Source organism: Lepidochelys kempii, chromosome 3, assembly GCF_965140285.1.
Source record: "Lepidochelys kempii isolate rLepKem1 chromosome 3, rLepKem1.hap1, whole genome shotgun sequence".
Taxonomy (NCBI): Eukaryota; Metazoa; Chordata; order Testudines; family Cheloniidae; genus Lepidochelys; species Lepidochelys kempii.
Genome location: NC_136382.1, coordinates 102,513,981 through 102,538,050, shown reverse-complemented (window position 1 = coordinate 102,538,050; position 24,070 = coordinate 102,513,981). Strand labels below are relative to the sequence as shown.

General features: G+C 43.4%; 1 protein-coding gene across 1 annotated transcript in view; it reads left to right on the top strand.

Moving 5' to 3' along the window:
- Nucleotides 1–1,130: 1,130 nt before the first annotated feature.
- The window catches only part of LOC140908254 (MFS-type transporter SLC18B1), a 37,324-nt gene continuing 14,384 nt past the window's right edge, over nucleotides 1,131–24,070 (top strand). Inside the window, exons 1-7 of the mRNA XM_073335205.1 lie at nucleotides 1,131–1,182; nucleotides 3,170–3,315; nucleotides 4,709–4,804; nucleotides 9,292–9,365; nucleotides 15,582–15,729; nucleotides 18,047–18,203; nucleotides 20,487–20,623. Coding sequence (XP_073191306.1) covers nucleotides 1,131–1,182; nucleotides 3,170–3,315; nucleotides 4,709–4,804; nucleotides 9,292–9,365; nucleotides 15,582–15,729; nucleotides 18,047–18,203; nucleotides 20,487–20,623 — 810 coding nt within the window. The remainder of the gene's footprint in view (nucleotides 1,183–3,169; nucleotides 3,316–4,708; nucleotides 4,805–9,291; nucleotides 9,366–15,581; nucleotides 15,730–18,046; nucleotides 18,204–20,486; nucleotides 20,624–24,070) is intronic.

Genomic DNA, 24,070 nt, shown 5'->3' with positions numbered 1-24,070 from the left:
CTAAAACATAGCTCCAACAGAAGTTATGGTCTTGATGTAGCAATTACTGGATAAGGTTCTGTGGCCTGTATTATGCAGGAAGGCAGACTAGATGATCATTATAGTCTTTGTCCTAAATGTTAGGTAATGCTCACTCTTACTTTGCTCCATGCTGCACATAGTACACACACACACACACACCCCTGTGTGGCTCTCACAGGTTTGTCTTGCGCTTGGAACACTGAATGACAGAATAACCAAAAAGAAAAGGAGTGGACTCTAAGGTGCCACAAGTCCTCCTTTTCTTTTTGGGGCTATAGGCTAACGCTGCTGCTACTCTGAAACCTGTCAGAATAACCACAGAACATTTCCATGGATGTGATTCCAGTGCTCAGGTGTAATGTCCCTGTTTTGCTGTGACGATAAATTCGCAGCTGTTCTTTGTCACCCTTCACAAATTCTCAGGGTAGAAAAAGGACCAATATGTCCTAAAGCCGCTGACTGGCGGATTAAGCAAATATGGTGAAGCAGCCTGTGTCTTGTCAGTGAAAAACTAGGAGGGAACAGCTGTGTCAGCCGCTCCCCCCGTGCGGTTAATGAGCGGGTTTAGGGTGGGCTAAGCATGCTCACTAACATCTGAAGCTACTGTCCTAAATCTGTTCTTCGCTGCGGTCAGGATCTCTTCCCTGTGCAAAACCGGGGTAGACTCTCAGAGGGACGTTGGTACTCAGGGGAAGCTACATTGGGCTGCGATATCCATGACCCCTCGCTATGGGCAGCTGGGAAGCAGAGACGCAGGAGACTTTGCAAACCCCAGGTGAGTGTAGGAGAACTTGTTTCTTTCAGATCCTGCTCTCTTTAACCTTTTGGGTTGTGGGTCCCCCCTCGCAGAAACTGGGTGGCTACCCAAGCATTGTCTGAACGCTTCTGAAACCCGGCTGACTTCTTTTGTTGAGGTTAGTGGTTTGCGTTTCCTTAAGGTGGGACCTGATTTTTTCTGAGTAACTGCAACTTTGAGGGCAGTGGACGCGTTTTGTCTGCACTCCCCCCCCCCCCCCCCCCCCAGCCCTTTGGTTGTTTTTGTAACTAAACTCTGCACATCAGAAGAACTCAGAACTACGAAGATCGCTGTCTGGCACATACTGCCGTGCATGTTTCCATCTCCCACTGTTGAAATTGACCCATTTCATCTTCTGTTCTTGGGTAATGTGTTCAATTGGCTTTTTGACTTTGTGTAAAGGGTAGCTGAAGCTTCGCAGGAGCTTTTTGTCTGTTTATAAAGGCTATGAAGGGACGAACTCGAAAGTTTCTTGCTGGCTATTTAAAAACTCTTTGACCCTAGACAAATACCGAAAAGCCTTACTAGTGGGGCCTGAAGCCAAACCTGTTAAATAACTGTCTTAAAATACCTTGGAAAAAGAGCAAAAGGGTATCTTTGTTTTTCTGGGAACTCTCTTCTGGCCTCAACCTCACTCTGGAGTGCAGAATATCAGGAACGCTTAAAATATACGCATGGCGGAGTGGAGAGAAAGAAAGTAGTAAATTTAAATACTATCTATTGCAAACCTTCTTTGATGGATACAAAGAGCTGGCAAAGAACAGGAGTACTTGTGGCACCTTAGAGACTAACAACTTTGTTGGAGCATAAGCTTTCATGGGCTACAGCTCACTTCATCACATGCATTGAATGGAACATATAGTAAGAAGATTATATATATATATATATAAAGAACATGAAAAGGTGGAAGTACCCATACCAACTGTAAGAGGAAAGGAGTACTTGTGGCACCTTAGTGACTAACCAGTTTATTTGAGCATAAGCTCACGAAAACTTATGCTCAAATAAATTGGTTAGTCTCTAAGGTGCCACAAGTACTCCTTTTCTTTTTGCGAATACAGACTAACACGGCTGTTACTCTGAAACCTGTAAGAGGCTAATTAATTAAGAGGCGCTATTATCAGCAGGTGAAAAAAACTTTCGAAGTGATGATCAAGATGGCCCATTTCAGACAGTTGTCAGGAAGGTGTGAGGATACTTAACATGGGGAAATCCTCACAAATGGGCTATCTTGATTATCACTTCAAAAGTGTTTTTTTTCCCTGCTGATAATAGCTCCTCTTAATTAATTAGCCTCTTACAGTTGGTATGGCTCCTTCCACCTTTTCATGTTCTCTGTATGTATAAATATCTTCCATTCTAGGCATCTGATGAAGTGAGCTGTAGCCCACAAAAGCTTATGCTCAAATAAATGTTAGTCTCTAAGGTGCCACAAATACTCCTGTTCTTTTTGTATCTTAAATGTTTCTTACATCTTTATTTGTAAGCTGATTGTTTTACAGCCCAGAGACCCAGAAACAAAGTGTATGTGAGGGATGAGGTATAGACCTTTTTATAGCACATTAATACTGTGCAGACAAACTACTGCAACTTTATATGCTAGAAGTTGACAGTTCACTTAAAGGTGCCCTGGGGTCTGATCAGGCAGCCACTACTCAGATGGGAAGTTCTCACTCCCACAAGTAATCCACTTAACTTCAGTGGAGCTATGTGTGAGTCACAGTGGCAAGATTTTTTTATATATATATAATTGATGCTGCAAGCTGCTCAGTGCAGAAAGAGACTGGGAGACTCTCAGAAGTTAAGGGGACCCTGGGTGCAAGAGGCTATACAGGTCAGCTTGCAGAGTTGTGGGAAGGGTTTCACTTAAGCTATGTCTACACTGCGCTTTTCTCATTAAAACTATTGTCCCTCAGGTAGGGTGACCACATGTCCCGATTTTTTGGGTCTTTTTCTTATATAGGCTTCTATTACACCCCACCCCCACCCCCCGCACACATCTCCCCTGTCCTGATTTTTCACATTTGCTGTCTGGTCACCCTACTCTCAGGGGTGTGGGAAAAAAACACCTCGTTGTGGGGTGGTTTTATTTTGTCAAGAAGAGTGGCTACACTGCTTACCTTACAGCTGCACCAAGGCTTGTAAGCTGTGCAGTGTAGACACTGCCTTGTAAAACGGTGCAGTAATATATTCAGAAATGGTGGGTTTTAGGGCTCTTAATGGCAGAACATCAATTACCTTTTCCTGACCCATGGGTTTAGGTTACTAATTCCAAATTCCTGCACATCTCTTGTAAACAGACAGCTTGAAATTGTGTCCCAGTTTATCAGAGCCTAATACAAATATTTGTAGTTTTAGAAAATGGCAGACCAGAAGTTCCCAGTGAAGAGTCAAGCAGGTTTACCAGAGATCAGCTCTTCACGATGGCAGCAACAGCTTGTTTGAACTTCAGTTCGATGATTTGCTATTCAATCCTGGGGCCCTTTTTTCCAAGAGAGGTAAACAATATACAGCTCTGCAAACTATTATTCAAATTACTTGCATATTTTGTAGATCTTTTTAAGTTACTTCTACTTTAAATAATTAGATCATTTATATTGCAGCATCACCACTAGGGCTACATGTGAGCCCAAGCCCCTATTGTGCCAGGCGCTGTAAGAGACAGTTCCTGTCCCAAAGCACTTGCAGCCTATTTTAACCGAGGCAGCTAAATCGTAGAGAGGTGAAGTGATTTGCCCTGCCTCACATAGCAGGTCAGTAGGAAAACCAGGAATAAAACCCAGGTCTTCTGACTCCCATTCCAATGCCTTATCCTCTGGATATCACTCTTCCCTCCCCTCCCCGATCCACTTATGACTTCCCCCTCAGTCTTTCCCAGGCTAAAATTTGCCTGGCTGGCAGATAGGAAAACCACCTTTATTGTCATATTAAACTGAGCAAACTTAATGTGCAAGCTGAGAAAAATAAATAAATGCATGTAGAGCCCCATGACACATCAGAGTAAGCAATTGCTCAGAGAGAGAGAGAGAGGCAGGCCTTGGGGCAATGCCTACAAGAGAGGGCTACAAGGGTTTTCTCCTGGAGCATTTCAGTGTTCCACTCACCTGCCTGATGGAGTGATCTTCAAAGCTTGCCCCCAGAGGCTGCATAGCCACCAGGATCTGAGAGGCCAGTGCTCTCTGCGCAGAGGCCTTGTACCTCTGTTCCAGTGCTGGAGTCACTCTGGTTCTTTCCCCCCTGGCAGCGTAGTTCTAGCGGAAAGGAAAAGTACAGTTACAGAACATATTACCTCTTCCCAGGTAATTTCTATGAGGCCAGTGGGGAGATGTTGTCATCTTTCCCCCTGCCCACTCCACACCCTTCCTCTGCATGGATCCAAAATTTTCAGGGTGTCCTCTGTGGCAGCCCGGGATGTGGGGGTACAGGAACCAGGCTGTGGAGACCGCAGATTCCTTCATTTGCCACTTCCTTGCAGGGGGGATGAGGTCTGTGCACACCAGGTTCCACCTGTGTACAGACTTAGGGAATGCGTTCTGTCCCTGAGTAAGGTCCAATTAGCTGACCTGTAGTGCAGCAAAGCAACTTAGAATTTCCTTCCTTCACACCTGCTTCCACGTGGAATAGATGCTGCTTCTGCTCCTGACTATAGAAATACTGAATTGTGGTGCAATTTTAAATTGTTGTCGAGTTACTGCTGAATCTCCCATTCTTTAAAAGAGAAAATGTTTTATGACCATACTGGCAGGTACAATGTAAGAAGGATGAAGATGAAAGACTTGATTAAAAGTATTTTACTTAATGCTAACATTTTTCTTTGTGTACTGAGGTCTCTCTCTTTTTTTTTTTTGGTCCATCTTATAAGTCTGGCTGTCATGGTGTTTCCTTTTACAGGCAGAGAAAAAGGGTGCCAGTGACACAGTCGTTGGACTGATTTTTGGATGCTTTGCTTTATCTAATTTCTTGACTTCTTTAATAGTAGGCAATTATGTAAGTATTTCTACAGTTTTCAGTACTGACTTCCTTATGGAATAGGACCTAACAACCTTACTCAGAGTCTGGTCCAGATAAACCAATTTGTGACTGCTGACATATATGTTTGCTCTTTTAAGCAAGTGAAAAGATATGTAAACATAATAATGGCCATACTGGGTCAGCCCAAAGGTCCATCTAGCCCAGTATCCTGTCTTTCAACAGTGGTCAATGCCAGGTGCTTCAGAGGAAATGAACAGAACAGGTAATCATCAAGTAATCCATTCGCTGTCACCCATTCCCGGGTGTTTAGTGGTCAGGAAAAACTAATTATGGGCACTCTGAGACTCACTCCATACTCTAGTAAACATATTTATGTTGTCTTCCTATTTTCCAATTGCTTTTACAGACATCTGCGCTCTTCCTTTCAATGAAGAGTCTGGACACCTGTAAATTCAGCTAGAAATTAGGAAGACATCCAGCAGCATGAGACTAAGTTACTCTGCTGACCATCAGCAAGCACTCTACAGTCTCTACAGTAGAGAAGCTGCTGTTTTTTTCTTTTTTTTTTAAAAAAAAGAAGGCAGCTTTCTCTCTGACGGCACATTCAGCCAGCTGGGTCAGAAGCAATAGTTTGTGTGCTTTGTTCTCTGAGACAGACCTCCCAGGAGAAGAGGTCAAAACTAGGACTGTCAAGCGATTAAAAAAATAAATCATGATTAATAGCACAATTAATTGCACTGTTCAACAATAGAATACTTTATTTAAATATTTTTAGATTTTTCTACATTTTCAAATTGATTTCAATTACAACACAGAATACTAAGTGTACAGTGCTCACTTAATATTTATTTCTGATTACAAGTATTTGCACCATAAGATAGAAATTAGTATTTTTCAATTCACCTAATACAAGTACTGTAGTGCAAACTCTTTATCATGAAAGTTGAACTTACAAATGTAGAATTATGTACAAAACAAATGCATACAAAAACAAAACAATGTAAAATTTTAGAGCTTGCAAGTCCACTCAGCCCTGCTTCTTGTTCAGCCAATCACTCAGACAAACAAGTTTGTTTACGTTTGCAGGAGATAACGCTTCCCGCTTCTTGCTTACAGTGTCACCTGAAAGTGAGAACAGGTGTTCTCACGGCACTATTGTAGCCAGCATCGCAAGATATTTACGTGCCAGATTCAGTAAAGATTCATGTGTCACTTTATGCTTCAACCACCATTCCAGAAGATATGCTTCCATGCTGATGACGGGTTCTGCTTGATAACAATCCAAAGCAGTGCGGACCAACACATTTTCATTTTTGTTATCTGAGTTAGATGGCATCAGCAGAAGGTTGATTTTCTTTTTTGGTGGTTCAGGTTCTGTAGTTTCTGCATTGGAATGTTGCTCTTCTAAGACTTCTGAAAGCATGGTCCACACCCCATCCTGCTCAGATTTTGGAAGGCACTTCAGGTTCTTAAACCTTGGGTGGAGTTCTGTAGCTATATTTAGAAATCTCACATTGGTACCTTTTGCATTTTGTGAAATCTGTAGTGAAAGTTTCCTTAAAAAGAACAACATGTGCCGGGTCATCATCAGAGACTGCTATAACATGAAATATGTCAGAACGTGGGTAAAACAGAGCAGGGGGCATACAATCCTCTCTCAAGGAGTTCAGTCACAAATTTAATAAATGCTTTTTTTTTTTTTTCCAAGCGTCATCAGCATGGAAGTATGTCCTTTGGAATGGTGGCTGAAGCATGAAGGGGCATATGAATGTTTAGCATATATAGCATGTAAATTCCTTGCAATACCCGGCTACAAGAGTTCCATGCAAATGCTTGTTCTCACTTTCTGGTGACATTGTAAATAAGAAGAGGGCAGCATTATTTCCTGAAAATGTATACAGGCTTGTTTGTCTGAGCAACTGGCTGAACAAGAATTAGGACTGAGTGGACTTTGTCTTTGAGTGCAGATATGTAACAAAAAAATCTACATTTGTAAGTTGCACTTTCAGGGTAAAGAGATTGCACTACAGTACTGGTATGAGGTGAATTAAAAATACTATTTCTTTTGTTTATCATTTTTACAGTGCAAATATTTGTAATAAAAAATAATATACACTTAGATTTCAATTACAACACAGACTATAATACAAAAAAAATTCCAAAATAGTTAATAAATTTCAATTAGTCTTCTGTTTAACAGTGCAGTTTAAAAGTGTGATTAATCGCAATTCATTTGTGAGTTAACTGCCCTAGTCAAAACTGTGGCCAGAATATGCTGTAATCAAAAAAAGTTCTCCTGTCCACTTTTTTTTTTGAAGTATCTTCTTTTAATTTCAATTTTGCCTCTCTTCGTGACTAGTACTCAAAGATTTGAGAAACCCCTTGTTAGTCTCTTTCAAAATTGACACTCCTCCCACCCCCACCCCCTCACTGCAGTGATTACAGTCTGGCCAGTCAGTGGGCATGGAGCTAAACCATGCAAGAAAACATTTTAAAGCTGGAAAATGTCTTCTAGGTTCTTACCTTAAATATGGCTATCAAATATAGTTCTTAAGTTTAGTGTACAGGCTGCTTTAAGGCCCTAACTACACTTTTTTTAGTGTTAAGAGTGTGTTATCTTTTGCCCCTTCCTTTTTTTGGGGGGGGGGGAGGGTGGACGGTGTGTGTGGGGGGGGGGAATAGGGGGATAGTACTTGAAAATCTTTTCAATAAAAGTGTCATTAGACCTCTAGTGTTTCCAATGTAAAGTCCCTTCAATCTACAAGAAAAAGAATAAAAGCCCTTACAACAGACCACAGGGGTGAAAGTAAGGCAGTATGGGTTGCTGTAAAAGTGGCCACCAGTACCGGTCTGTACAGCTGACTTTGCCACGACAGCGCTTTAAAGGGTCTACTTAAGTGCTGCCGCAACAGCATTTTAATGTTGTTGCCCCTTTTGCCCCTCCCCGGGCTGCCAACGGGGAGTGAAAGGAGCAGCTGCCCTGGGGCCGGCGAGTTAAAAGGGCCTGGGGCTCCGGCTGCCACCCTGGACCCTTTTAAATCACTGCTGGAGCCCCGGGTGGCGTGAGCCAGGCAGTGCAGATGGGCTGGCTGGGGGATGCTGACCTCCAGCCCCACCCCTTCTGCCTGAGGCCTCCACCCCTTCTGGGGCGATACCGTACCAGTAGGAGTTCAATTTTACTTTCACCCCTGATAGACCGGTAATGTAGAGGAGGAAAAAGAGGCATCTGGTTGTTTTCTCAGCACTGCTAATATATTTACATTATTGCATTCATTTTCTTCTACCCACCTCCTGACCAGTTCTAAGTTTACCTTCTTTCTCGCTCCTTTCCATCAGTCTACATCCGTCTCTCTCTTCTGCTACCTCCCCCCACATAAGTTACACTTCTCCAAGTGCTTTCACAAAGGCTGAAAATATTCCTCTTGCTGAGCCACGAGGTTGCCCCACAGGTAGCTTTGATTGGAGTTGTAGTCTTTATGTATCTTGACAATATTTAGGAGTGCATGTGACTTCTCAACTGCAAGGTAAGTGAGTGGGGGCTGTGGAGCAGCTGAGAGGCCTCCACTGGGGGTGCTGCTGTGTGAAATGCACAATTCATTACTAATGGAAGAGACAAGTGAGTAGCCTATATCAGTGATCAGACATCTCAGGGTTTCACTGAAAGCAGGACAAACCACTGGCTTCAGGAAAACAGGCTGCAGTACAGGAACTGGTTCTCTAGACCCAAACAATCCAAAGAAACTGAAATATCTGCTCATGCTAAGGGAGGGTTAGAATGCAATTAGAAGTCCCACAGGGTTATATTGTTGAAGGTGACCTGGCCATAGGCTATGCCCTCAGCCATCCATTTCCTAGCTGGTAGAGACTGTAGTGAAAGCAGGCCATGCTGTCTTGCCTCTGGCATTTCTGAAAATGGGGAGAAGTGAGGTGCGTTCCCTACCTCAGAGATGGTCACTAGTTTCTTTTAAAATTGGCTTCTATGACAGAATGATCTTTTCCCTGAATAATTAGTCTTCCACAGATCCTGTGTTTACTGCCTTCTGGAGCTTATATGCCCTGCACTGCATACCCTGTTGTCTTGGATTAGCTTCTAGTCTGTTAGATGAGCAAAGGAGGAGCTGACGAAAATGGCCGTTTCCATCACTTACCTTAATAGCACCATTACTGCCTACTATAGGCAATGCTGGATGTATTGAGTCACTCCATCAAATTGGTATAAGAATGCTGGGGCATTCTGCCACTGTATAGAGGCTACAGCAAATGGCTGTGAGAGTGTTAGCTCTACCAGTGACTTACTGTTGGGGAGAAAAAGTAGGTTAAATCACTTAACCTAAAAATACTCTAAATGGTTTGGTTACAAGTTAAATGTGGGGGGAGTCAGTGATCTTTTTCTAGAATGTACACACAGTGGTTTTTATTTCATAACAAAACTCCCCAAATTTCCTTGATAAAAATGGACTGGAGATAATTAAAATGTAATATTTATTCTTCACCAATTGCAGCTTGTACAAATTGGAGCCAAATTCATGTTTGTAGCTGGGATGTTTGTCTCAGGATGTGTTACAATTCTGTTTGGGTGAGTGTGTTTTCTTGCATCTTATTTGTAGTGTGAAATTTGCATTGTGTTGTTAATTCTACGAAAAATAGATGGTCTTACTGTTAAAACTCAGGGGTAGGAGTCAAAAGACTTCAGTTCTGTTTCTGACATTGGGCTGAATACTTAACTTCTCTTTCTTAGTTTTCCTCTTCTGTAAAGTGGGAATAATACTTACCTAACTCCTAGGGCTATAAGGCTTGTTTAGGACTGAGACCCTTGTCTGGAAGGTGCCATAAATGCAATTTGCTGTTTAGTTATTGGAAAAACCTCAAGTAAGTATGGTAATAAGTGCATACAAAATCTAGCTTACAAAAGGAGGGGATTTTTCAATTGTTTTAAATGCATTTGGAAATTGGAAACTTTGCCTGTTTGCCATTGTAGGGGTTAAGGCACCAACTTGTGCAATGTGTAGGCTTTATTTTTAAAAAGTGTCTATTCCCCATTGGGCAGCTGTGAAATCAAGTTCAGCTTTGTGGGGATGTTGCTTGTCAAAACTACGAGGAGTAACGGAGGAAGGCACTGGAGTTCTTCACAGGGAAGAAGGATGCTGTGCTGGCCCTCTGCCCCCAAAGCGGGGCAGGGGAGTTGGAGGAGGGCTAGAGACTGTTTCCCTCCCCTTCCCAGCAGCCGGTAGAACTCTCCTTTTCCTGTTCAGGCACTGGGGATCAGGGCCGGCTCTACGGGTGTGTTGTGTTTTGTTTGTTGTTTTTTTGCCACCCCAAGCAAAAAATTTGCTGCCCCAAGCTCAGGTGGGGCTGGGGCTTGCAGGCAGCGCTGGAAGCGGAGGGAGTGACGTCACCTTCTCCCAGCGCCTGCAGGGGCTTCCCCCCTCCCCTGCCTGGCTGCGCAGAGAAGCCCCGATATAAGGGGAGGCACAAGGCAGCGCAGCAGCCAGTGCGCAGATGAGGTGATGCAGCCCTGGCTCCCCGGCAGGACTCGCTCTCTCCTCCCCAGGTAGCGGCAGGGCCCTGGCAGCTCAGCATCCCAGGGCTGGGGCTTCCCCTTCCCGCTGCGGCCAGGAGCGCGGTGCCCTCGCCTCGTCTAAATGGCGCAACTGCCCCGAAAAAATGGATGACTGGAACGCCGCCCCTGGAAATGTGCCGCCCCAAGCACGTGCTTGCTTTGCCGGTGCCTAGAGCCGGTCCTGCTAGAGGTATGTCTACAGTGCATTGTCATCGTGGGTCTGTGGAATCTGAGTCTGCAGACTTGGTATCTTTGTTTTGCATCCACACTGCATAGGGAACCTGAGTTTATCATTTCTGGACCTGGGTCTCGCAATCATGCTGACGCATGCTGACGCATGCTGTGCTATGCTGACCACAGTCAAACCTTATTCTTGGGGCATATTCCAGGCTTCCTAGTGTAGCCTCTAGCTGTAGCCATTCTAGGCCTTGTTTCACTGTGTATTGTGGGGAAACTTGACTGTCCATCCTACAGCACTCGACTGGAAGTTGTCTCAGCCTGCCAACGCATCCAGCTGAGTCATCTTTGGGTCTACACCCCCCCCCCCCCACCAAGAACCAGAGCCATAACCATGGGTGAAGCACTGTTGGAAGAACTTGTCTAGCTTGCACTTTCCCTCCCATTTCAGGAAACAGTAGAGTGTCTATGAGACGCTGGTGGTTATTTTAATAGTGATTTTTTGGTCCTACTGGAGGCACTTCTCAGAAAGGAATACAGATGTAGCAGACTCCAGATGGTGGGTGCTGTTCATGATTCTTGCTATAACTGCAGATTTTCCCCATGTGTTGACTGGTGCTTCTGGAGCAGGGCCATGAGAACGACTAATGGGATCAGATCATGTGGACCTGGGATGCCCAGCAGTGGCTCCAGAACTTTCACATGAAGAAGCAGATGTTTCTGGAGCTTTGTCATCAGCTTGCCCTGACACTTCAGCATCAGGACACATGTGAGGGAGGCCAGGCTGGTCAAGAGCAAGGTTGCTATAGCCATCTGAAAGAAGGCTGCCCCTGACTGCTACAGATCCATGGCTAACCAGTTTGGTGTTGGCAAGTCAATGGTGGGAGCTGTGCTGGTGGATGTTTGCATGGTAACTGGAACTGAGATTTACCTAAAGGTTAATGGGCATAAACGAAGTCCCTGAAATAATTTTGAGAGAGTGGGCTTTCCAAACTGCACTGGGGCATGGATGGGACTCCAGTGTCCTTAATCTGCTCTCCCCAAGGAGCATGAGTGCATAAACTACAAGTGATACAACTCAATCATTATGGAGGCCCTGGTTGACCACGGAGGCTAATTCATGGGTGCTAATGTGGGCTGTTCCAGCAAAGTACATGGTGCCAAGGTTTTCTGCAGAACAGGACTTTACCTTCATGGACAGGCTGGGACACTATTCCCACCAAATGAGATGGTCAAAAATAGAGTAACTGTCCTTACTGTTGTTCTAGGGAATTCCACATACCTCTTATGGCTTATGAAACAGTACCCTGATCTCAGAAGGCCTGGCAAAAAAGGTTAATTACACCTTCAGTAGCTGTAGAATGGTGGTTCAGTGTGCCTTTGACAGATTGAAATCCTACTGGGGCTGTTTTGTTACCAGATTTGCCCATTACTTTGGGGTATGCTCATTTATTAGGGTTACTCTTCTGGGGGTGTGGGGGGCAGGGGTTCTGTAATTCTATTGTACTGCTTGTGTCACTTGTTTTCATATGGCACTCTATTCCTCCCTTCTGCAAGTCCCCTCCCAGTGGAGGTGTCCTGCAGGATGTAGGTTCCCCAGGACTGGGTTCCTCCAGCCCCCAAATCAGATGAGCGCACACACATTAACAGAGCAAGTATGAGTGGACCGGGTCAATCAGCACTCTCAAGCTGGCCCTTATATGTCCTTGGGCTCAATAGCCTGGGCCAAGCAGCACTTCCAAGCTGCCACCCTTGTATGCCACAGGTACTGCACCGGAATAGAGTAAGCCTGAGCAGGCTGGGTCGAACAGCACTTCTGGGCTGCCACCCTCATATGCCCCTGGACTTGGCAGACTGGGTCCAGCAGCACTTCCAAGCTGCCACCCTCATATGTCACAGGTTCAGCACATCCCTTTCCCCACTTTCTTGTCACAATTGTTCTGGTAGTAACCCGCTTGATGAGCAAACCCCACAGTATTTTGGGGTGCTACAGGGATCTTTAGCTTAGATAAGAGAAGCGTTGTTGCAGAGTAAATAGGGAAGCCAGAAACACAAAAGAGTAAAGTTCAGAGAGAGGGAGGGAAGCAATCAGCTTAACCATAAATGAGTAATCAGCATAAGATGATGTTAGATGCTTAAAGCCCAGAAGGTTGTCTTGTGTCCGAGATCAAAACAATGAGTCTTGGGGAAATAAAACAACATTTTGTCCATCACTGAGGGAACAAAATGGACAGTGCTTTTTGCTTCCATGAAAGTTAGATCCTGGCCTTGAGGCTGGTGATGCTGAGAGGTTGTTGTAGGCAAGAAACTTAGCTTAGGCAAAGCTTTCCACCTGTTAAAAGTTTTGATTAGTCTCTGAGAAGTGTTATACTTATTTGTAACCAGTTCTCCTTTCACCATTTTAGTCAGTTTCACTTATGCCTGTGGCTTTAATCAATAAGCTTATTCTTGGATTTATTATAAATTTATCTCTGTGCTTTTATACTTAAAGTGTGAATCTTGAACTGAAAAACAGGCTGATGAGTACGCTCTCTTTGGAGACAGCCAACTTGGTAATTTCTGCGAGTGTCTAGTGACAGGATCTAGATATTACAGGGAACACTCTTCTAGGGAGCATGGGGATTACAATGTTAACCTGCAGGGTACAGTAAAGGCTGGCACAGCTTCTCCAGAGATTGTTTGGGTGGCTAACAAAGTGGTGAGACAGGGAGTTGGTACCAGTTCAGCACCACTAAGTTGGTCTTTCTCTTGCTGAGACAGGTGGCTAACTGACTCATAATCCTGTCCACTCCAAGAGAAAAAAACTCCAGCTCTGTTTCACCAATCCTGAGTGCCTCCCACCCCAGTTCTCTTTGGCCTTTCTAGTGTGTCATGTATGCACTGGCTGCTTCACAGGACTGGAAGAATGAATGTGGCACACGTGCCCATTCCAACTGGGGTTCATGCCTTGTAGCATGTACCACCCGATCACAGAATAGTCCAAAGGGTTCTGGGGCTGCAGGATACAGTAGCGTGGTGGGGCTCAGGGTGTGGGACAGGAGCAGGAGGTACAGATGTAACGGTGGTTGGAACCTTCAGTCTCACTGCCCTGAGCACAAGCAGCTTCCCTAACCTTTCTGCTGCACTTGATTTTTCTCCCTCAAGTGTTGCTTCGGCTCCAGAAACTATACTGCCAATCTCTTCTAATGTGCTGCAGCCTCTCTCTCTGTCAGCCTGGCATACGTCCTCATCCCATTGGTATTGCTTCTGATGACCTGGTTTATCCAGGGTGTCGATTATCAATTCTTCTTTCCTGCTTCCTCCTTGATCTCTGTAGCCGCATATGGCTGCCCCCTCCCCTGACCCCTAAAAAGGTCCTGGTTGACTGACTGCCCTGCAGAGGTGAAAGGGCTGGCAAGACAAATGAAAGAACACATTATTGTCTGAGTATTTCAAAAAGAAGTTTGACTTCATCTGTAGCAAAAGTCAAGGTCAAAAATGATACTTTGGTTTCTGCTCAACTCTCAACAGTATCTAAGAACCAACTTTTTCTAAGAATAAAGCCCAATCACATTATGATAAGGTCTGATTTACAAAATCAATTTAAATTATTTCTAACATTCCAGTCCATTTTTTCCCTTGTGGTGGAAGAAGGGCGACCACTTGTCATGGTTTACTACCTATGGTTTTCTAATCATTTTAGACTTATAGTGCCTGGCCAGTACATCTACTAGTGGAAGGGCCTACGGAGGAGGCCCTAATGAGCATGCCCTGCACTGAAATGTGACCACCCGTTTGGAGTCTGTGCTCCGGGAAAAGTTTGCAATCATCAGCAAATGGGATTGTGTGGAAAACTTGTGGGGAAAGCAACAGGGTGCTGAGTTCTCTTGCAGATAGTGAAGCCTCCCTGCAAGCTCCCTGCAGTCCTGCACTGACCCCAGTGCAGCTTAAGCTTACACTACAGCCCCCATGGTTACATACAGACCCCCCAGATCAATTTGGACTCCTTATATGGCACCCACAGACTATTCACACACACCAAGGACAGCCTGGATTCCTCATAGGGCATCCATAGCCTAAATAACTTTTTACCCCTCCCCTGTTTGGATCATAGCTCAGTAAAAGGGACTGAAAAGCACCCCCCTTTCCTGGCATCTTTCTGGACTCCTAATACAGGACTCCTGGAGTAGATACAACCCCAGGTGCATTTTGGACAGTTAGTAAGGCACCTGTGGGCTATAAATTCTCCCCCATCCCCATTACAGCTGAGAGTAATTGGACAGCCAGCTTGGCATGGTCCAATGGTACCGATTTGTATGGCATTATGTACTATCAGTAAAAGGCTCCTTATCTCCATAAAGCATCTTTGACACAAGGGGAGGGGCTGAATATTTAGTAAAAAATTTCATCATAACTGCTTAACTTTTTGTTTTCATTTCCCGGAATCCATTTTGAATTCAATGTGGCGGCTGGGAGTGGGGGGGTGACACAAGGGTGCTGGCATGTGTTTTGCCTTTAGCAGCTACATGCCGCTACCCCCAATAATCATTTCATTGGGGCATAAGCCAAAATTGACTCTTCCATATATTATCTCGTGTTAATTTTCCACCCATGTCCTAGGACCTGGGTCTGAGAGCTTATTGACCCAAGTCAGAATATTTGTGTGTGGATGCTAAAGGAGGTCTGGGCTCAAACCTGAGTCTTAGCATGGATTTACAATCCAGTATAGACATACACTAGAGATACTGGAGCTTCTAATATATCAAATACGTGCAAAAGCTGGAGCACCCAAGCAGGTCCTGGGACAGCACCTTCCACAGCACCTGAGAGTGAAAGTGGAACTGAGCTTCTCATCAGGACACTGTCCTTGGACTCTGGAGGTGGGGGAGCCTGCATTGCCTGCTAGGTGTCTAAATGTTTCAAGCTCTTTCTTTGTGATGGATAGGTAAGAGTTATTCCCATTTGACAAAGGGCAAGTGACTTGCCCTGTGCTTTGATCACTAGACCATACTGTTTAAAGCTATTATCTTTTTGGTTTGTTTTATTTCATTTTGTTTTGTTTCCTTGTTCTTTCAGTCTGTTGGACAGAGCACCTGATGGGCCAGTATTCATTGGTTTGTGTTTTCTGGTTAGAGCGATGGATGCCATGGGCTTTGCTACAGCAGTGACAGCTTCATTTTCTATTCTTGCAAAGGCTTTTCCCAATAACATAGCTACAGTAATGGTATGTACAGAACTACACATTATGGCCGAACGTCCAGAATAAAAGTGTTTTAATGACTCTCCTACATCTTTGTGCATTGTGCGTACCAGACAGCCACTGTAACCCTACAGATCATGTCAGGTGTCTAATATAAGCTCCTCAAACTTAAAAAGCCTGACAAAAATCTCTAATTTGAATTAAAAAAAAAAACTATATATCCCTAGGTGAATAATCATGATTCAACTGCAATAAAAGTTATGCAAGTCCTGGAACAATGGAAGGAATGAGGATGTAAAACTGAGCTCATTCAGTAACATATGCAGGAGTGTTTTTTTTTTAAAAAAACAAACAAACAAAAAAAACCAAAAAACCTTCATGTCTTTCTGAGGATTAGTTGAGGAGGGATTTTTGATTATGTTCTTTTTGTGATCCATTTACCAGCCTTCTTTGAAACATGGGTAGGATACTGACAGACAACGTACAATCTGAAAGCTTTTTAAAAATGCAACCACTTAATCTAGTCTTCATGAAAACTGAATTCCGTATGTCATATGACATCACACAACAAAGGAAAATGATCTGGCTTATCCTACAGCTTTCTGCTTAAGGATCAAATCCGCTTTAACCAGGTGCTTCAGCGAGAAGTTAAACCATCACATCTGGGATTTTTTTTTCTTCTAAAGGTTCCTCCATTCTAGGGTGACCAGATGTCCCGATTTTATAGGGACAGTCCTGATTTTTGGGCCTTTTTCTTATATACACTCCTATTACCCTCCCACCCCTTGTCCTGACTTTTCACACTTGCTGTCTGGCCACCCTAAGTGGGACTGTTACGAAGTGCCCTATGCTGTTGTGTCCAGCTGCATTGGTGATGGCTTCACTAGGAGTAGACAGAAGGGAGGGAGTGTTGACCAAACCCTGCATGATACTAATCCTGTGCCCTTGCTTTAAAGACAGCAAACCAGTAGCAATGGGAGGAGGGATCTAAGACATGGATATGGCTGGAGACTTGGAGTAGGAATTGGTGCTGCTGTTCAATTAGATAGAAGTAATCCTAATTTTTTGGGGGTGTGTGAGCAAATTAACTCAAAGGAGACCAAGTGGAGACACAAGTCTGGTATACATTTAAGTTTTACCCATATTTTAATTATGGGTGGCCTTTTTTAACCAAAATAGTCATAGTGGCAAAAGCCTTTGTGTAGACACAGGTATACTAGTGTAAAGGTGATTTCTACCAGGGCAGTTTTTCTCCTTCCTGCATGGGAATAATGATACTGGTGAAAGCATTACCCATATAGTGCAAGCAGTACATCTTTCTAGTCTAGACATGCCCTTATGTGGGTCTTCTTGTCACTGTTCTATCACTTCCCAGTGGATATTATGGCTAACGACTCTCCTTTTTTTTCTTCTTTTTTTTTTTTCCCCCCCCCCAGGAACATTTCTTAGCTTAAGTATAGGCTGATCCAACGATGTAACTGAAGGGTAGTCAATTATTTTTGTCAAAATCCAAATTTCTTGGTCACGGTCCAGACTCCAGAGAAAATAATTATAAAACATATGATAAGTAAATAGATTTTTGGGTCCATTCAAAAGCATGTGGTGGTCTGGGTTTGGCCTGCGGTCCGCCTGTTGACTACCCCTGATGTAACTAATGGAGACTAAGTCCACATAGGCCCCCTTCATCCTATTCTTTGAGGTAGCATCTGATAAAAGAAACCAGACTTAGTGGGTCAAACATACCCATTTTGTGACTTGATGGACTTCATTAGATAGATGCAGGGGCTGAACTTGACCAATTGTATGTAGGTAGAAAAGTTATTTAATTTAAGGCATCTTTCACCCAAGCCCCAAAGAGGTGACTTAATGATAATTCATTGCAATATGCTTACTAAGTTCTCCCCTTCAGGTTCTAATGTAATTTTGTATTTGGGAAATGTAGTCACTTCATTGCTGGCATCCCTGCAGATGTACTGGGTATATGGAACAGCAATGGAGGTATTTTGCCCCAGGAACCAGGTATGTTAGGCAGTACTTGAGTGGCTAATACCAAAAAAGTAAGAACTATACTTGGTCCTGTCCTCTCTGTGCTGTAATAAGAGGATCAGATTCCTTTACCTAGACAACTTTTCAGACTCCTTTTGCTGTCCTTGCATGTGAAGGTGGTTGTTGATGGTTGTGACTTGGTCTAGTTCTTGATCAATGACAGAGCCTCACTTCTATCTAACCAACTCATCACACTGAATGCTCCTCATAGGAAGTGATTTTTGTCTCCAGACTGTTGCTGAAGAATTCAGATGCACCCAAAAATTGATGTTTGTTCTCTCTCCCTCCTCTTTAGGGCTGTCTTGAAACATTTACAGGGCTTGGACTGGTGCTGGGCCCACCTATAGGTGGCTTTTTGTATCAGTCCTTTGGCTATGAAGTCCCTTTCATAGTGCTAGGATGTGTAGTGCTGATCCTGGTGCCTCTGAACATGTACCTCTTACCAAAATACGGTAGGCTCTTCTCCTCCCACTTCCTTTGCTCAGTATTTCAAATTTGAGATGGATGGATAGATAGATGCATACTCTAGTAAAATATTTTAATTCTTCTTGTGTATAACTATCTGTATGAGATTCCTGGAGCTGGATCAGGCATAAGAAGTCTTTTATGCAAAATTGCAACTGATTTTAATGGTGCAGGATCAGGTCCTTGTTGAACATAACTAAAAATAATGGGTGCATGTGGCTTGGAATGAACCAAATGTTTTCTGTCCATCCCTGTAAATGCTAGCTTTCTCTGTTGCATTGAAATGCAGTGAGAGTTTTCTACATGTGTCTCTGGGCTTTGGGACTGGAAATGATTAGTTGTCTTTGCTTAGTAGCATTTTGAGGCTAGTTGGAGGCTTACAGTACCGAGGACAAAGGGATTCCAATGTATTGTATTCCACACAATTCAAGATATAATTAACACATACAAGAGAATTCAGCTGCATGCAGTATTTTGAACCCTGATGCATTCTGGGGAGAAAAGGTAGCTAGAAGTTAATGGTCCATATAATATGAACAGCCTAATATTAGAAGGTAGTCATCACCAGATTGCTGGACTACAAAACTAATGGAACATTGGAGACGTGATAACTTTGGAGGATAATAACTGCATGGCTAAACACTTTGTGGGCTTTCTATAAAGCTTCAAGTGAGGGGATGGTAAGTAACTATAATAAATCACAGGAGAGAAAGCACATATATATAATACGCACGTTTCAGAGTAGCAACCGTGTTAGTCTGTATCCGCAAAAAGTCTCTAAGGTGCCACAAGTATTCCTGTTCTAACAAATTTATTTGAGCATAAGCTTTCGTGGGCTACAGTCCACTTCATCAGATGCATAGAACAGAACATATAGTGAGAAGATTATATACACACACACATATACAGAGAACATGAAAAGATGGAAGTAGCCATACCTTAATTAATTAAGATGAGCTATTATCAGCAGGGGAGGGAAAAAAATTGTGTAGTAATAATCAAGATGGCCCATTTAGGCAGTTGACAAGAAGGTGTGAGGCTACTTAACATGGGGAAATAGATTCAATATGTGTAATGACCCAGCCACTCCCAGTCTCTAGTCAAACCCAAGTTAATAGTATCTAGTTTGCATATTAATTCAAGCTCAGCAGTTTCTAATTGGAGTCTGTTTTTGAAGCTTTCCTTTTTTTCTCCTGCAGATAATAGCTCATCTTAATTAATTAAGGTATGGCTACTTCCACCTTTTCATGTTCTCTGTATGTGTGTGTGTGTATATATCTTCTTACTATATATTCCATTCTATGCATCCGATGAAGTGGGCTTTAGCCCACAAAAGCTTATGCCCAAATAAATTTGTTAGTCTCTAAGGTGCCACAAGTACTCCTGTTCTTTTTTTTTTTTACACATGCATATGAGTCTGTATCCTGCTTACTACCACTAGATGGGATATGCTGGTTAACAATTTGTCTGTCTTTGAAAGATGTGTATAGCTTGGATATAAATACTCTGAATTATGCAGCTTTGGAATTTTGCTATGTGGAAGTCATTATACAATAGTCATAGGTTTTGATCTTGTAGATGACGCATATGAGTAGCAGTCTCATTGTACACACATCGAGATCATGCACATATTGAAGTGTGCGCAGGAGCAGGGCAATGGAACATAACTTAGAAATGAAAAGACATCACAATGGCACCTGAAATGTGTCTTGTCTAGAGTTCGTATCCAAGGTGCAGGAAGCCTGATCAGGTAACTGCATGAATACACTTATGAATTTGGTTTGACAACTGAAAATCTTTTTTGTTTTGGTAGCACATGTCTGAACTAGGAATACCCTGAAAAGGGAGAACTTCCACATGTGGTTTTATGATGCACAATGTGTTTGTTATTTTTTCTTTTTAAGGCCAGAATGAATTATTAGATTATCTAGTCTGATTTTATGTAATGGCAGATGGTGTACTGTAGAGAAATGGCTGTATTTAATATTTTTGCTTCACTTAATAGGCAATAGCTCAATTACTTTAATCTAAGATGAAGGCATTAAATAGAAAAAATTAAGTTCTGTTTTCTCTTCCTCCCCTCCCCCTCCCCCCCGGTTAATTTGTCTATCTTCCAATTTTGGAGGCTGTGTATGAGGTGACCATCTTTAAAGCAGTGGGAGTGGGAGAATACCAAATCTTGGAAGCAAGAGAGTGGGTTATGAGCATATCAAATTAAACACAACCCATGCTACCAAAAGAACACAGTTTCGTTTCTTCTCTTAAAACAGATGCAATCGCTACCAAGGACTCGTTGTGGATGCTCATTACTCTGCCAAAAGTTTTATTTCTCTGTTTTACTAGACTTTCACTAAGTGCGTGTTTAGGCTTTCTGGATCCCACTATGTCACTGTTCGTTTCAGAGAAGGTGAGTCATCTTAATGTGCAAGAGATGGGTTAATGACTTCAGCAATATGGATTACTTTAATTCAAATATTTTAAAATGGATGTCCTAATAAATTGGATTTTTTAAGAAACGTGCTTGTCATCGGCATTAGCCAAGCTTAATACTGTATATTGTTGACTTGCCATTCAGAGTAATTTGATTTCCACAGTGCTCTTTTAAATTTTTTTCCAGTTGCACAAGTTCCTTCCCTAAGGTATTCAAACTGTGACTGCAACTCTCCCTTTCATGCACCCCTGTCTGTCAGATAAAATGAGTAAATGCTTTGTCCTTGGGATAAGTCACTGTGACAGAACATTGTCCTAAGCAAAAGCATCTTATTTTGGGGCTAAGCTGTTTTGGCTCCACCTCTGCTTGTAAAACCACACAAACTGTTTCAACAGTCTGTTCTGCAGACGCTATCTCGGCCTTGTCACTTATCCATTAAGATGGATAATGTAACTTGTTTGTATGCTTGTATGACATGCTGAAATAAAGTGCCTGCTAACAAAATCATTAGGTATGTATTAATGATGTCGTCATTATATTTCCCCATCAGGAAACTTGAAAACCAAGCTTAATTGCAACTTTGCCAAGTGCAAAATTTTCCTGATTCTTTTTCATTTAAAGTCTCTGGATAAGATGAACAGATAATGCATGTGTGAGTGGCAGGGGGTTCGTGTGCATGTGATTGGGTAAGAAGAGTATTTATAGATTTTGAGGTTTTAATTGAAATAGCTGCAATCTTGGAATATTTGAATTGACTGAGCTCTTCAAATCTAGAATTGTGAATTGTTCATGCCATTGGCCTATAAAACTAGGGAAAGGCAAATGACAAGCGAACAAAGCCTACTCTACAATATTCTAACTTCTTATTCTATTGTTTGTTGAATCACTGAGACCACTTTCCTCTCCCTCCCATGCCCTGTTCTGAATCTCTCTATATATTAGAGACAAAGTGGGTAAGATGATCTTTTATGGGACCAACTTTTGTTGGTGAGAGAGAGAAGCTTTTGAGTTACACAGAGCTCTTCTCCAGGTCTGGGAAGGGTATTCAGAGTGTCATAGCTAAATACAAAGTGGAACTGCTTGTTTACCTTGAATGGTCCCTTACAATATGTATTAATTTCTTATGCTAAAGTGGCCCATTAACACCCCTCCAGTCATAGAAAAAAAAGTGGGGTTAGTGGGTTACAGATTGTTGTAATAAAGCCAGTATCTTTATTAAGACCTTGATCGTAGTGTCTAGCAACATTATGAATTTAAGCTCAAGGCTCATCTTTTGAAAGTGTTGCACAGGTTTCCTTTGAGGAGGAGGACTGAGAGGTCAGATACAGAGTGATAATTTTGTGAAAAGTGTTCACCCATGTGTGATATGGTGTTTTTGTCTTATCACTTTTCTGTGCGAGTTTATTTGACAGCATAGTGATTGTCTGATTGTTGGGGCATTGAGTGCACTGGATGAAGTAAACCTCACATTGTGATAGGCACGTGTAGGACCACTGGATCTTGAAAGCTGTGTTGTGGTGAAGTATTTATCATTATAGCAGTGGAGATATTCCTTCTGTTCTGGCAGGGTCTAGTGCCATTTTGAGTTGGTGGGCCCTAGTCTGCAGGAAGCTTGCTTCTGATGAGGAGCTTGGTGAGGTTGGGGGGAGGGAGTTGCTTCAAGGCCAGAAGAGGGGGTTCAGGAAAGACTTTTTTCAGGATGTAGTTCCCATTGAGCATGGTGTGTAATTGTTTAATGATGCCCTATACGGGCTCTGGTGTGGGGTGGTAACTGTCAAGTGGGTATATGCAATCAAAATTTTTGTTTGTTCTGTAATGGAGCAAGCTCTCTTGGGCTATTAGGGAGGTCTGGTCTGTGATACGATCCTCTTCTCTGGTGTAGTGTCCTTATTTAGTGAAAGCGGCAAAGAGTCCTGTGGCATCTTATAGACTAACAGACATATTGGAGCATAAGCTTTTGTGGGTGAATACCCACTTCATCAGATGCACGTAGTGAAAATTTCCAGAGGCAGGTATAAATATGCAGGCAAGAATCAGGCTAGGGATAACGAGGTTTGCTCAATCAGAGAGGATGAGGCCTCTTCCAGCAGTTGAGGTGTGAACACCAAGGGAGGAGAAACTGCATTTGTAGTTGGCTAGCCATCCACAGTCTTTGTTTAATCCTGAGCTGACGGTATCAAATTTGCAAATGAACTGAAGCTCAGCAGTTTCTCTTTGAAGTCTGGTCCTGAGGCTTTTTTTGCTGCAGGATGACTATCTTTAAATCTGCTATTGTGTGTCTAGGGAGATTGAAGTGTTCTCCTACAGGTTTTTGTATATTGCCATTCCTAATATCTGATTTGTGTCCATTTATCCTTTTACATATGGACTGTCCCGTTTGGCCGATGTACATAGCAGAGGGGCATTGCTGGCACATGATGGCGTATATTACATTGGTGGACGTGCAGGTGAATGAACCGGTGATGGTGTGGCTGATCTGGTTAGGTCCTGTGATGGTGTCGCTGGTGTAGATATGTGGGCAGAGTTGGCATCGAGGTTTGTTGCATGGATTGGTTCCTGAATTAGAGTTACTATGGTGCGGTGTGTCATTGCTGGTGAGAATATGCTTCAGGTTGGCAGGTTGTCTGTGGGCGAGGACTGGCCTGCCTCCCAAGGCCTGTGAAAATGCGGGATTGTTGTCCAGGATTGGTTGTAGATCACTGATGGTACGTTGGAGAGGATTTAGCTGAGGATTGTATGTGATGGCCAGTGGAGTTCTGTTGGTTTCTTTCTTGGGCTTGTCTTGCAATAGGAGGCTTCTGGGTACACGTCTGGCTCTGTTGATCGATTTCCTTATTTCCTCATGCAGGTATGACAACCTAACATCATCAATTTATCAAGAGTACCCCTAATTGCAGCTGAATTATCTGTTCTTTACAAGGGACCAAACTTCTGCCCCACCACAGACCCTGATACTGTACTAACATGTGGGAAAATGAGAATAACTCTTCCATTGACTGCTTCCAAGTATTCTTTCACAACAGTGACAAAATCACCCACCACTATTACATCCCCACCCACAGTCATAAGAAAAAAAGAATCATCTGACTGGACACTTAAGTTTCCTCTAAGCTGCGCAAACATGCATCTCTCTCCCATCCCATCCCTGGACCTGCTGGGGTGGGGAGAGGCACCTTTCCCCGCTGCCCCTAGCCCAGCCCCACCCCGGACCTGCTGCGGCTGGGGGAGAGGTGCCCCTCCTCCTTCTCCCCTCCCTCAGCCCGGACCTGCCGTGGATGGGGAAGAGGCACCTATCCCCTGGTCCCAGCCCTGGACTTGCTGCGGCAGGGGGAGAGGTGTCCCTGCCCCGGACCTGTTGCAGCTGTGGGTGGGAGAGGCACCCCGGCCGCAACCCAGACCGGCCCAGACCTGACGCGGATGGGG